General features: G+C 43.9%; 1 protein-coding gene across 2 annotated transcripts in view; it reads left to right on the top strand.

Annotated features, from left to right (window-relative positions):
- The window catches only part of VAPB (VAMP associated protein B and C), a 51155-nt gene extending 37818 nt beyond the window's left edge, over positions 1 to 13337 (top strand). For both annotated transcript variants that reach the window (XM_055299861.1, XM_055299855.1), the window contains 4 exons: positions 3312 to 3415; positions 6820 to 6900; positions 8846 to 9022; positions 11814 to 13337. In XM_055299861.1, the coding sequence (XP_055155836.1) occupies positions 3312 to 3415; positions 6820 to 6900; positions 8846 to 9022; positions 11814 to 11972 (521 nt within the window). In that variant the 3' untranslated portion in view covers positions 11973 to 13337. The remainder of the gene's footprint in view (positions 1 to 3311; positions 3416 to 6819; positions 6901 to 8845; positions 9023 to 11813) is intronic.
- Positions 13338 to 14484: the final 1147 nt, after the last annotated feature.

Below are 14484 nucleotides of genomic sequence, written 5' to 3'. Positions count from 1 at the left end.
GTGCTTTGAGAACCTGGGTGTGGAATCTGACTCTGGAAGCAAAGCCGGTATGGAGCTCTGGCTCTATCTTTTAATATGTTGGCCATGGGATCCAAGTGAGACCAGTCAGCCTTTCTCAGCCCTTGTCTTCTCATCTGGAAGGTGAAACACAGGCTTCTTTGGTGGATTGTTGTGGGGACTGACTGGGAGAAGCAATGAAAGCATGCCTTCTGTGGAGCCTGGTAGACAGTGGCACCAGTGAGGTCCTTTTCCCATCCTTCCTGAGATGTTGTGAAGGGGACTGGGAAGCTCCAGTGGGGTGGAGAGATGGGAAGGGGCAGTTTTGTCTTAGCACATGCCTAGAATCCACAGGAAGGTCTCTTGGCTTTTTTTTCTAACTTGCACTGCTTCAAGGAAGAGGGTTGGGGGGGATGGAAGGAGAATAGCAGATATTTCTGAGGCTGTTTGCAGGTGAAGGGGACTTAGGTTCTCTGGACCCGTCAGTTGTCTGTGTGTGACCCAATGTAGTTTGAGCTAAAGAGCCAGCTTCTCTGCAAATTAGCAGTGTCTTCTGATTGCTATCATCTGAGCATTGAGGGCTTTTTACAGATAATTCTGGTTCAGCCTCAGAGCTCTCCATGGTGGAGGACTATAGGGGGCCTTTCACAGCTGGGAAAATAAAATCTCAAGGATTAGGCAGTTTTTGCTCTTAGAGCTTGCATGCTGCTGGACATCTGTAGTGTAGGACTAAGTTCTCTTCTTTCCCATGCTAAAAAAAATACCGGAGCATGATTTTGTCACAGCCAAGTGAAACCTGAAATTCTCAAAACCTAATTCACATTAATTTTTTTAAATGAACATTAATCCAGGGGCACCTGGGTGGCTCAGTCAGTTGGGCATCTGCCTTCTGCTCAGCTCGTGATCCTGGTATTGAGCCCCATGTCAGGCTCCCTGTTTGGTGGGGACTCTATTTCTCCCTCTGCTATCCCCCTCGGCCCCCGCTCAAGCTCACTCTCTCTCTTTCAAATAAATAAAATCTTTAAGAAGAAGAAGAAAAAAAACAATCTGAACAGTAGTTTGAAGACTGTGACCCAACTTCAAAGAAGGTTGACAGTCCTTGTCCAAGAGAGATCATAGTACATGTGAAGGTATTGGCCCCCTATTTGTTCTTGTGTTTTTTCCTTGTTGCATCCCTGGAGGTAGACAAAGCATGATGGGAGTTTAGCTTTCAGAAGAGTCTGGGGACTGATCTGCTAGTCTGCTCATTTGTCCCTGAGGTTAAGTGTCAAGCCCATGTGTGCAATGATGCCCCAAGTCTGTCCCCAGGAGAGCTCTTGCCAACTTGGTGGTGCTAGAGGGAGAGATAGTTGCCTTCCAGGCCCAAAGCCACCAGCAAGGACAGCTCTTTTGGGAGGGAACTGTGCCTCTGCACCTGCAAGAGTAAAATTCCAGGTAGAGTGGCCTTGAGTTTTAAATGACCTTTTGTTCTCTCTGCTGGTGGTCACACTTTGGATTTGGGTATTCAGAATATCTGTATTGGTATCTAGACTTGATGTCACTTGTGTATAAGACGCGAACTTTTTCTTTTTATATTTACTTTAGAGAGAGAAAGCACATGTGCACTCATGGGGGGAGGGGGCATGGGCAGAGGGAGAGAAGCAGACTCAACTGTGAGCATGGAGCTAGACGGGGGTGGGGGGGTTGATCTAATGACCCTGAGATTGTGACCTTTAAGAAAGGTTTGTACATTTATTGATTTTTATCTTGAAGAAGTCTCCCAGTAATGTCCCCTGGAACTCAGAGCACGTCAGATGGGTGATGTGGGCAGCAGAATTGTCTGGGCAACTGTGTATACCGAAACATTGAAATCTGTTGTGTTGTTGGATTTCAGTAGACTTTCTCTGTCCTGAAGGTAGAGGGAACTCTGTGTCCCAAAGATGGATGTCAGTGATATTTGCATTTTGATTCCCTATTTGCTTTTTTTATGTGATATGATAGGGGAATGTGAATTCGCAGAATGTGAATCTGTCTTCTATTGGAGTGACTGGTGTGGCAGAAGGAGTGGGTGCTGGGTTGCACTTGGCTCTGAAGTTTTGCTGCTTCATGACAGTGTGAACTAGGGTTTAGGACATGTGCCCTTTATCTGCTGCAGAGGGTAGTGGATAGTAAGCTTTAGAGGAAACCATAAGATGGGGCTCAAAGGCCACAGAACCTGATGAGTGCCCTGCAGGAAAGGCGCTTGTGAAGGACAACACTCGACCTGGTAGAGGATGAGTCAGTCTCTTGTGGTGGGCAACCTGCATTGAGTGTCCCTCCTTCATGGTGTGATCTCAGGCAGGTTAGTTAACCTTTCTGTGCTCCAGTTTGTTCACTTGAAAACAGGCATTAAAATAATCTCTGCAATAGTACCTACCTCTTAAAAGTTAAATGACATACAGAGCCTAACATACAGAGCTGGGTTTCTGGCACATGGGAGACGCTGAGTTCGTATTAGGGCTTCTCATGGTCAGGGCTGCAGGAGGCATTTGCTGCGTGTGAAAAGGTGTGTGTCGGAATTTATCCAGATGTGTGGTTTAGCCAGAGCCTTGCAGCAGATCAGCGGATCATGTATTTCAAAGCAGCCACCATTTCAGAAGGGTGGAAGGTTCTAAGGAAGCCAGTAGGAACAGGGAGGCACCTCCTTAGTGCAGTGGACGTGACTTGCCGGAGGGAGCCTGTATATGAGATTCCTCTAGGTTCTTGGGGTGTAGGCTGGTTATGTTCTCCCGTGCTGTGATTGTGCTGGTTGTGAAAGTTTCCTGATGCTGCATTGGCCAAATTCTATTTGAAGCAATGCATGAATACCTTGATAGGGGAAATGGGACCAAGAAAAGCTAAAATGAAACTGTCACTTACATGTCTTGGATTATTCTTCTAGTTTACTTTTTGAAAAGATCATTTTGCTGTTTTGTCTTGAGCGAAAAAGCATATGGTATTTGTACCTACTTTACTTCGTCTGTAGGGCCTATATCAGACCTCTGTGTCAGGTGGGCAGTTGTGAATGATCCAGGGGCTAGGAATCAAAAAACCTGGATCCTAAGCCCAAGTCCGAGCTCTCCCACTACTTGCTCTTTGATTTGGGCGAGTCCCCCAACTTCTGGATCTCAGGTTTGAAACATGAAAAGTGGAGAAGACACTGGGCATGTTGCCCTGCTGGCCTCACCTGGGGTGTTTATAAGACTCAGATGAGAATCCTGGTAAACTGCTTTATAACCAAGGTACAAGTTTTAACATAACAAATGGCTGCGGGTAACCAAGCTCTGACCCTCCTAATGAAATATTTTCTTTCTCAGTGATGTTACAGCCTTTCGATTATGACCCCAATGAGAAAAGTAAACACAAGTTTATGGTTCAGTCTATGTTTGCTCCGACTGACACTTCTGATATGGAAGCAGTAGTAAGTACTGAATGCTTCTTACTTTTTTTAGTAATTAAAAAAAAAAGATGAGGTACAGAATTTTGGGTGCATGCATTTCAAAATGTGTCAAAGTTGTTTTTAAAGGGGAATGGTGTTTTCAAGGAGGTTTGTACTTTGACTACCTTTATGGTTTTTCCTCAGACTTTTATTTTAACATTTTATGTAACTTTCTAGAATACTATTCTTTTCTGACTCTTTTAAAATCACAGTTTGCTTCAGCACTTCCTTGTTCTGATGAATTGTGTCTTAAATGGTTTGAGGATTTCTTCCCTTTATACCCCCTTTCCATCCTCCATAGGAAAGGGTACTTCTTAGTATAGGGAATGCCTCTTACCGCCTCTCCCTGCCCACCACCCTGACCCCCACCCTGCAAGAGCCCAGAGGGATGTGAGAGAATGGAATACTTAAATGTCCTCCAGTGCCAAAGGGTTTCTTCCTTGCTTGGTTCTGGTAAGCATGATTTTTCCCCCTCCCTAGTTTCCCTCTTTTTTTTTTTTTTTTTCCTGCTTAAATACATGTTTAACCCTTTCTCTAATTTCAGTAAAAATAAGATGACTTTGTTTTTATAAAATGAATAAATGATATTATATTATTGGTTTTTCTGGGAAAAAGTTATAATGGAAATTCTTCTTAAAGTAAACTTTTCCCACATTTGAAGAAATCGGCGGACATTCTGCTGTCTGCAGGAATCACAATGTACAGATAAACCTTACCTTACACAGCCCCTGCTAGACTGGAGAGTCCTCACACTCACAGATGGGAAGAGGAAGGCAAGGTTCCCTCAACATCTGCATCATCGCTTTCCAGCTCACCACCCCAGGCTAGGAGACTGGTCACCTGAGGAGTACCTGCAGTTGGGAGGCAGTGGTGGCTCACAAAGCACCGTGGTTTTTCTCTTTCAAGTTTTATGCAAAGGACTTTCTATGCACCACTTCCCTTCATGTCCCAGTGTCCCATTCAGCCTTTTCTGTTAGTCTTGGAAAAGCACAAATGACCATCTTTGTGGATGTTTAAGTTTGGGGCAGGAGATGAGGGGTAAGCCAGATACCTTGAGATTTGAGAGAGATGAGTGATAATAGACTACCTTCCCCTTTCATAAGAATGATTATTGAGGCATTTACTACTTTTTCTTTTATTCCCAGAACATGATGTGTCACTTCATGTTAATTTGTGTGAGCAAGGAAATGTATGGCAAATACAAAATTTGTAATATCCAAGAATGTATTCTGCTTGGCTTTTGCTGCATGGCTTAGTGACAAGAGCATGGGCTTGGGTGTCTTGGGTGTGGGGCTGTGCTCTGCCTTTTACTAATGTTGTGGCCTTGGGCAGTTTTCATTAACTCTCTATAGGGTTGGGTTACCTGTAAAAGGGGGATAAAAACGTAGTTTACACTGGTCGTGGGATTCCGTGTGCTGTGTGTGTCAGACACCTGGCACAGTCTCCAAAGCTGTTGTATCTGAGCACTATTGTAGGCCAGGCCCTCTATATACAATGAGGGTGAATTTCACTCCTTTTTATGATAATTTTCATAACAGTTAAAATTTTTATATGAAATGAAATGTATATGGTAGGAAAATTTGGAAATATACAAATACGCACAAATAAAACTAAAACTGACCTGTATTTATTTATTTATACTAGACCTAATCACTGTTATTCAGAGCCTTGTGCTATTTCTTTATTTTTAACTATATTTTTTTTGTATTTTGATCTATAGAGTAGAAGTGGAAAAAATTATACAGTGACTACTCCTATAACGTTTATCTAGATTCACCATTTAATACTTTGCCACATTTGCTTTATTTGTCTTATAAACTTTCTTTTTTTGCCGAACCACTTGACTCTAAGACACAGACTTCAGGACACTTGCTCCTACATGCTTCAGAACAAGGACAGTGTCTTAACACAGTCACAGCACTGACTGCCCTCACAGCTGAGAAGGTTGACATTAATCCAATCATATTATCTAACCGAGAAACTCCAATGCCGCATTCTCCAGTTGCTCCAAAGTGGCCGTTGGTTGTTCTTAGTCAAGTAGAGTACAGTACCCTCAGCCTTTTTTTGTTTTTCATGACTTTGAATTTTTTGAGAACAGGCCAGTTCTTGGGGTTGTCCACTTATTTCCTCATGATTAAATTCAGGTTAAATGTTTTTTAGCAAGAATATTCCATAAGTAATATCATGTATGCATCATATCAGAAGGCATTCAGTACTGGGTTGTCCCTCTACTGGTGATGCTAAAAGTTGGATTACTTTGTTAATTTGGTGACTGCCAACTTTCCAGTGTCAAGGCAAGGTTGCCCCTTGTGGTTAATATGTGATCTTTGATACTCTTGAGTAATTGGACGCTTGGAGACCACGTGAATAACCTCACCAGCAGTCTCACCTGGTGGTTTAGTGTCTAGTGATTGACCCTTGCTTGATGTTCTTTTGACACACAAAAGAACTTTTGTATACTGTGTGTATACAGAGGAACAGACTTAAAATATTGTTTGTAGCTTCTTCACTTAATGTTCTGTGAATTTTCCCTGTGCAATTAAATACTCTTCAGTATCACTTGTGAATGGCATGCTGATCCACTGAATGGACCTGCCATGGTTTATTTGGCAGTTCCTTATTGCTTGACATACAGATTGTTTCCTATTTCTGGCTCTTGGTACCTATGTTGCGCTAGCTGCCTCCTGCATGGTCCTGGGCCGAGGGTGGGAAAGTTTGTTCTTTTTTTCTGTGTTAACCTTCCGGCTACGCTGGTCTGCAGTTCTCAGCATACCCTGGAATTCCTGCCCTCCACTGCCCAAAGGAGGAGGATTAAGCCAGGAGTACATCATCCCAGAGCATGGCTTTAGTCAGGAAGATGTCCTCACCAGCAGACCGGAGAGGGGGGGGGCTCAGCCCAGACAGGGGTTCACTCATTAGTTCACCCTGTTGATAGTTGGCAGTGTGGTTCTAAAACCACTCCCATGTAATATACGCTACCCTAAGAAGGATGTACCTGACAACGTAAGTTTTATTTTCTTAAGGAGAGCCAGAGTGACCTCTGACCACCCAGACATAATTTAGAACATTCCTCTTCCTTCAACAGTGGTTGTTTCTGTCCCATGTGCTTCCCACAGACTAGCAACAGGAGCAGCATTGGTTGACTTGGAGGAATCAGGCAGCAGCAGGACTGGGATTTGGAAAGTGTAATAAATATTCAGGAAAGCTAGTGTATTTAATCTTGTCATGTTAAAAATATTGAAATCGCAGCAGACGTAAGTTCTTTGTTTGATATACATCAGGGCTTTCTCATTAAGAGTATTTTTTTGAAATTGTCAGTTATAGGAAGAAAATTATTCTTCCAGCAGCTTTATAATATCCTGATTATTAAATTTAAATTGTTTTAGTGGAAGGAGGCAAAACCGGAAGACCTTATGGATTCAAAACTTAGATGTGTGTTTGAATTGCCAGCAGAAAATGATAAACCAGTAAGTATGTTTATAGTTAACAATAATTGAATGTTGCAAGCTGATACTTATTTGCATACCATCTCCTGCAAAACCAAGATTTAAGTTGGCAAATTATTTTCCTTCTTCTGATGTCTGATGAAAAAAATAAGCTGAAGTCAACAAATAAGTGGGCCTTCACGAAATCAGCCTTTGAGAGACTTGGAGAAAGAGAACTAATTGAAACAATTTTTTTTCTTGAAAAGTGCAACCTGTTGGCTGTTGAAATGTCATAAATCCTAAAGAGTTTCTTTTACTTGGCAAAGTGATAGGTTGCTGTAAAAGAGTGGGTAAGTCTAAAACGGAATAATTTGCCGTTTATCATGGTGCTTGATGGACAGGTGGTAAGCTCTCAGGTTCTGTTGCTGTATAAACTGCTGTCTTAGGGCTCTCTGTATACTCTTTCCCCTAACACCACCTCACCACCCCTTTTACCTTCCTGCCTCTTTAGGCAAAACCTGCTTTTAGATTAGGGTTTCTCAACCTCAGCACTATTAACGTCGGGACTGGATCCTTCTCTGCTGGGGGATGCTGTCTTACCAGCATCCCTGGCCTCTCCTCACTATGTACTAGTGAGGTGATTACTCCTCTTGGGTGACAACTAAAATGGTCTCCAGACACTGCCCATTGTGCGCTGGTGGGGGCAGAAGCACTGTCCATGAGTCACCCCCTGTGCTGCCTAAGTTATTAGCATTAAGGCATATGTCGTAAGGGAAAGGACTAGCTGCCTCCAAGCTGTCAGCTCGCTTTTCTCCATGAAACCAAGGGGCAGGCCTGTCATGGCCCTTGCTCATGACCAGTTGAAGAGAGAAGACTGTATCTGAAATGCTAATTTGGACCTTCCTTCCACTTAGTCGGAAAAAGTTTAATTTGTATTAAAAACACCCTGTAGAACATTCCACTACCCTGGCTGTTAATAGCTGGAGTTGGGAAATCAAAATGCTCACATTCTGTTAGCGTTGTCCATAGTGATCTCCGGAACGCTATTGATTTTGCCACAGCTACTGTATTTTCTTCCTGCTCAATGACTGACCACCATCATTAGCCTGTTTCTTTGAACGGGTAATGGGATTTTTGTTGTTGATTTTGACTATTCCCATTGCATATTTTGTCCCAGGAAGGTTGATTTGGGAAGCTGTGAGACCTGTGCTCTGCTCCTGGCTCTGTGCTGTACCAGCTTTGTAGATGGGAGCCTTGCTGTTTGCAGGGCTCTCCTCTTCTCACCTGGAAGATGAAGAGTCATACTAGAGAGAGTGCAATAGGGAGAGCCAGTCGTATTCAGTGTGCTGCATGGAACCTGCAGGGCAGTGATGGCCAGCACATCTGACCACTTCCATGCCTTCCCTGGTAGTGTCTCCTCCCCAGGCACTCTCCAGAGGCTGTCGTTATGGTCTCGGTGGGGAAGTAGAGGATGTGTAGCTTCCCTCCATTGAAATAGCAGACACTGAGCTAGTTTCACCCTCAACCCAGCTTCGAAGTTCTGAGTTCGTGAAATAAATCGCCCTCTGTATAACATTCTCCCTGGCCTCCCACCTCCCCCATCCCAGCCCGTCCTGGGGATGTTGTGGTCTTCCTGGTGACAGTAATTTGTTGCTGATAACTCCTGAGCTTGCACAATTACGATATGCTAATTTTTACATGGCAGGAATTTGATCGTGCAATATGCACAGGCTTTTTTCTCTTCCTTTGAAGTATTAGTCTCAGCCGAACTTCATTATTTGTCCTTATCCATAATTTCTAGGGCCCAGTTGCTTTAGATTATTAAGATACTAGATAAATTGATCCATTTTTAAAATAAATGTGACATTTTACAGTGTGGATGAAACACTACCACGTGTGGTGTTTGCTGAGAACTACTTTACTTTGCATAAAAAAGTCCTTTATTACATAGTTGGTGACACTTGGGCTTTCATTTATTTCTGAACAGCATGATGTAGAAATAAATAAAATTATACCCACAACTGCATCAAAGACAGAAACACCAACGGTGTCTAAAGCTCTGAGTTCTTCTTTGGATGACACTGAAGTTAAGAAGGTGATGGAAGAGTGTAAGAGACTGCAGGGTGAAGTGCAGAGGCTCCGGGAGGAAAACAAGCAATTCAAGGTAATGGCATTTTCATTTCTTTTCTTTTTTAAGATTTTATTTTTTTAAGTAATCTCTCCACCCAACATGGGGCTTGAATTCACAACCCTGAGATCAAGAGTCACATGCTCTATCAACTGAGCACTCCAATAGTGTTTTATTTCTTGATAATCTATAAAAAACAGGGACTTTTTAACACTCTGATCTTGAGTGGGGGAGTTGACAAATCCCTGAATTTGTAGAGTTGTTTTGTATTTACACATTATTCCCCTAGGGAGAAATTTCTGTGGCTTTCATCAGGTTCTCAAAAGAGCTCTGATTCCCTCCTGCCACCCCACTCCCACCCCCACTCCCCAAGTTAACCACTGTCTCTGAGGAGAAGCTTTTTAACTATTTAAATTCTTGTTCCCTTGTATTTGATATGTTGTAATAATGTATTTCATCCTCTAAGCCTTTCTGTGAGTAGGGATTGTTACCATCCCCAGTGTACAGGTGAGGAGACTGAGGAGCAGAGGTTAAGTGACTTGCCTGAGGTCGTACTTGCAGTGAGACTTGAACCCAGGCTTTGTGCCCTGAGCTCACAGTGGTTCCATTCTCCAGCCTCAGCCTGCAGACTCTTGTCCTCTTGTAAGAGCTCCTCTTGCCTTCGCATTAGTGTAAACTGAAGATAAATTCTGAGACTAAACACAAAACTGCAGTGGTTATCCTGAATTCACAGTGTCAAACCCTACTATATCCCCAGTAGGTGAGAATCTTTTCTTTAGGAGGGTAAATAGGTCAATACCTGTACTCTTTTAACATAGGCATAATTCTGGTTTTTGAAGACTCTAGGTGGGTCTGGGCAGTAGGATCTCCTCAGACTGTTCACATGGTGATGAGATTGGAGATGGGAAGTTGTCACAGTAGACAGGTGAAGATTATAGAAGGAGACACCCGGGTCTCCAGCTTGTGGCTGTTGGAGAGGTAGTTGGCATGGGTGTTAAGAGGGTCAGGTTGAACTGGGCAGTAAAGGAAAGTAGGGTGCACTTCATTTGGCCTTGTTGGCCTACAGTGTTATGCCAGTGACTGCTCACACTTGACTAGCTCTGGATCTGTGATGGTCACAGCATCTCCTGGGCCTCGACTCACAAAACCTGTCTGAGGCGCCGTCCAGCTTTAAAAGTATGTCTATTTCAGACATGGTCTTGAAGAGAATGGTTCTGAGCATCTGGTCATAGGAACGTCTGTTGCAGCTTAAATATGAGGCTGGTCTATTCACTTCTCGATCACGCCACTCACCCATGCCCTAGGCTTTTGCTCTTTAACCACCATAGCACTAGACACATGTAATAAATACATTCCATTCAGTTGACTTCTCTTTCTTTTGTTCTGACAGTGCTATAGATACAGGAGACCTGACAGTGTCTGGAGAATGGCATCATCTTCTTTTTTTGCAGTAATCTTGATTTGCCTCGTTCAGTAACTTCTTTTAGTATGGTGTAAATTATGAAGCTGACACTTTACTTTTTGACTAAAAATCTAAGATATGCCTAAAGCTTCTCCTTGAGTGTATTTCTCTTCAGAAACAGAGTCCTGTGCCGTTTAAAGTGATAAATAGGTAGAAATAGCTTCTGTATAAACCCAATAAAATAAATGCTGTATTTTGCTGTTCCCATTTTTTTTTGAAGTTAATCGAATAACACCAGTCATTTATCACTGTGCAGCGATATTGGCCATGCCCCATGAGCAGAATATCTTTAAAATATTATCAGACCAATCTTGATGTTAGAAGATTCTTTATCCTGCCAAATACTGATTTCTTGTTTTGCGTTGTTTCATTCTTTCATTTGGCCAACACATTTTCTGAGCCCCTCCCATGTACTAGCACTGTGGGCACAAATACAAGCTGTCCCTGCCACTGAGGAGCTCCCTGCTGACCAGGGTAGCTGGGGACAAAAGTACTGATGAGCTGAATGATGAGTGGCCCCACAGAGATGGCCACAAGTGCTGTGGAGAGTCAGCTCAATGGCCTGCCTGTTGTCTCCAGGACGGACAGGTTTGGGGATGAGTAGTTGGGGTAATTAGCCAGAGATGCACCTGAGCCCAAGTACAGAGGCCTTGCTGCATGCCCTGTTGAGGGGTGTGGAGTTGGCCTTGGGAGTAAAGGAAGAAAAAGTTTCTATTCCATGCATTAAGTAGAAAAATATCTGAGCTACATATATGAGATTCAGTCACATTTTAATATTCCAAATATCATGTTTTCTGTCCAGCAGTCTACATGTAACTCATCAATACAGAGTTCTGCATTTGAAAGCTGCTGCCCCTCTCCCCCTTTGTAGTTTCTTGTGATTTTTATATTTGTGCTTTGAGAAATGCCTATCATTTCAAAACTGGATGACTTGGTTAGGGAAGCCTGCTCCGTAGAGGGAGGGAGGACAGAGAGGGTTGGAGTCCGATGTAGAAGGGTGGCCCGGAGGCATGGTCAGAGAGGTAGATGGCTTCTGGGAGCAGAAGAGACTGGCTGAGCCTTTCAGAGGCTTTTTTCTGTAAGTCATGGGGAACCAAGGTACTTAGATGTATGGTATAAAAAGGTGCCTAGCAGCATTGTGTAGGTGGGTGGAAGGAAAGAGGGGTTTCTGGCAATATTTTCTGAGTGACCTCAACCCAGTGCCTTCTCTGTGGGATTCAGTTTCTCCCTTTGAAAAATGAGGAGGCTGGTCCACACCATGTGATTCAAGTGTGTTTTTTAAAGGCCCATCCTGTTGGAACTGTACAGTTGACTTTTGCTTCTGGTGCCTTGGGTTGTCTTTGAAATGTGCCTTTGCTCCCATAGGAGGAAGATGGACTCCGGATGAGGAAGACAGCTCAGAGCAACAGCCCTGTGCCTGTGTTAGCTCCAGCTGGGAAGGAGGAGGGCCTCAGCGCCCGGCTCCTGGCCCTCGTGGTTTTGTTCTTCATCGTCGGTGTGATCATAGGGAAGATCGCCTTGTAGAGGCAGTGGGCACAGGGCGGCACACTGGATTGATGGGCCCGCATCCCCTGGGCTTTGACTTTATCATAACCATGTGTAAAAAAGAAGTTCATGTATGATGACATCTCACAGGTCTTGCCTTTAAATTACTCCCTCCCTGCGCTGTGCGCACGCGTGCACATACACACACACAATTATAACGTAACAATCCTTTAGAGAGTTAAAAATGTATAGTAAATGATTGGGGGAAAAGAATGGTCTTTATTAATGACAAGGGAAACCGTGATTAAATCGTAATGGCATGTCGTGTCATTTTAAACATGTGTAGCCTTGGTACATGGGGCTGGGTTGATTACTTCTCTTAGAACAAGACACTCTTCCTGCCTGTTGGTGCCGGGCCTTGGGGAGCTGGAACCCGGTGCAGTGGGGAGGGCCGTCACCTCCACATAACAAGCCCCACCCACTCACTCACTCTCTGGGCTGCTGTTCCACGTTCTGTCCCTGGCTGTCAGTTCCTTGGGACTCATAAACAGGGTCAGAAGCCAATGGCATTGTGCTGTGGCAGTGTCAGATCTGCCCATCAGGAGTGAGAGGCAGTGGGAGGCAGCAGGAGGTGGACTGACCCAACACTTTGGAAATGAAAGTCAATGCTTTGTTCTCTTAAAGGGACCAAGCTAAATTACTGTTGGTTCATGTAGTGAGATTGAATTGTTATTCAGAGATGTTTAATGCATATTTAACTTATTTAATGTATCTCATCTCATGTTTCCTTATTGCCACAAGATTATAATTAATGCTGTGGCCTAAAAATCACCTGTGCTACCTAATGCCAGTGGGTGACGCTGGCACTGCTGCTGGAGAGCTGTGGGCCTGCCTGCCTCTCTCTCTCTCTCTCTCTCTCTCTCTCTCTCTCTCGAAGTTCTGGGCTCTATGTACGCTTGGAGGTGTGGTTTATTGGAATGTTGTAGAACAGCTGCCAGAAGTGTTTCACTGTGTAAATAAATAACAACTGTCAAAGAGAGGGAAGTCCTTAGTAGCAACAGTCAACTCTGTTACCCTTTCTAACTGGAGAAGACTGGCTGATCTTGTTTTTTTCCCTCATTACCCCTCAGCCACCACTCATTCTTCCAGCACATGTGCCCCAAGTCTGGTCCTGACCTTTCCCATGTGGCCCTTGCTTGGAATGAGGCAGCAGAATGGTAGCAGACAAGGAACCAGCTGGGTCGGGGCGGGAGAGGGGTGAGAGGCTCCAGATAATCGTCAAGTAGTGATTGAGAGTTTGACTGTAAATTAATTTTATGCCATAAAAGACCAATCCAATTCTGTTTGACTATGTAGCATCTTAAAAAGAAAAAGAATTAAAATAAAGCCCCAGAATTAAGAGTTCTTTTGTCATTTTGTCACACTTGCTATAGGGGGGAAATTATTATCTTTATGATCCTCAATATTATTTTGTTATTGGAAGGTTGGTTTTTAAAATGAGCCCTATCAATTCAATGAGAAATATATATGTTTAATGATTTGAAGTGTGAGTGTGTGTGTGTGTGTGTGTGTGTGTGTGTACTATTGGCTTCAACTGAGAGTGTAAAAATAAAACTGCTGAAAATCTTTAAGCAGCTGGTCACCCTTACCTTTCCATTGCTTTGCCCCTCAGTAGAAAGAAATGTCTCCTCTGTGTCAAGGAGCCTTGCAGAAGATTAGGGACCGGCATGCTGAGCATGGCTCCGGGAAATGGGTGGGTTTGAAAAGACAGTCATCGAAAGGAAGACAGTTCTTAGAAGTCATCCACTTGAGTCACATTTCTCCTGAGCTTGGCCAGGGCAGAAGGGCCTTACTTCTGGCCCTGAGGATCTGATCAGGGACCTAGAGCCTGAGAGGCTGGGTGTCTGTGGTCTAAGTAAGTAGCTTCTGTCTTCATGAGAAGTTACTATATCCTGAGTGCTCATGGGGAACATGAGCAGACCTGGTTCTCAGCCACCCGCCTGGTGGTCGGACTGCGTGGAGTGTGTGCACATGGAGGGCTGCCCAAGTAGAAGTTAGTCCCGGTACTGTCCACGTGGATCCAGGGACTTTGAGAACAGGGTGAAAAGACTGTGCCTTCTGCCATTAATTTTCTGTAAGTGGAGTACAGTCTGTCCAAGTGTGTGAGCTGTAGCGAACCAGTCTTCTTAGCTTCCAGCAGCTCATGGCCTCGAAAGGACCGTGATTAGGAGGGTCTCAGACTGTTCCTGGGAGTGCAGCACAGTCCCATTTCCCTGGAGCAGGGCTCTGTAGACTTTTTCTCAGGGAGTGTGGCTGGGTGTTCCCATGGACTTTATTCACAAAAGCAGCTGGTGGGATTTGGCCTATGAGGCTGGAATTTGCCCGTGCGTGCACGGAGACGACTAAGTTCTTAAAAAGAGTGCCTCAGATATCTATTCTTTTCCAGGTCTTGGGAAGTGACTTAGCGTTTTATGTATTTGTAGGAGACGACATTCAGCTTCTCAGAAGATGTGGGCCTTTTGTTTGTAGCTGAAAATCAGAATTACAGATC

Source organism: Nyctereutes procyonoides, unplaced genomic scaffold (assembly GCF_905146905.1).
Source record: "Nyctereutes procyonoides isolate TBG_1078 unplaced genomic scaffold, NYPRO_anot_genome, whole genome shotgun sequence".
Taxonomy (NCBI): Eukaryota; Metazoa; Chordata; class Mammalia; order Carnivora; family Canidae; genus Nyctereutes; species Nyctereutes procyonoides.
This window is presented reverse-complemented; position numbering and strand designations above follow the sequence as displayed.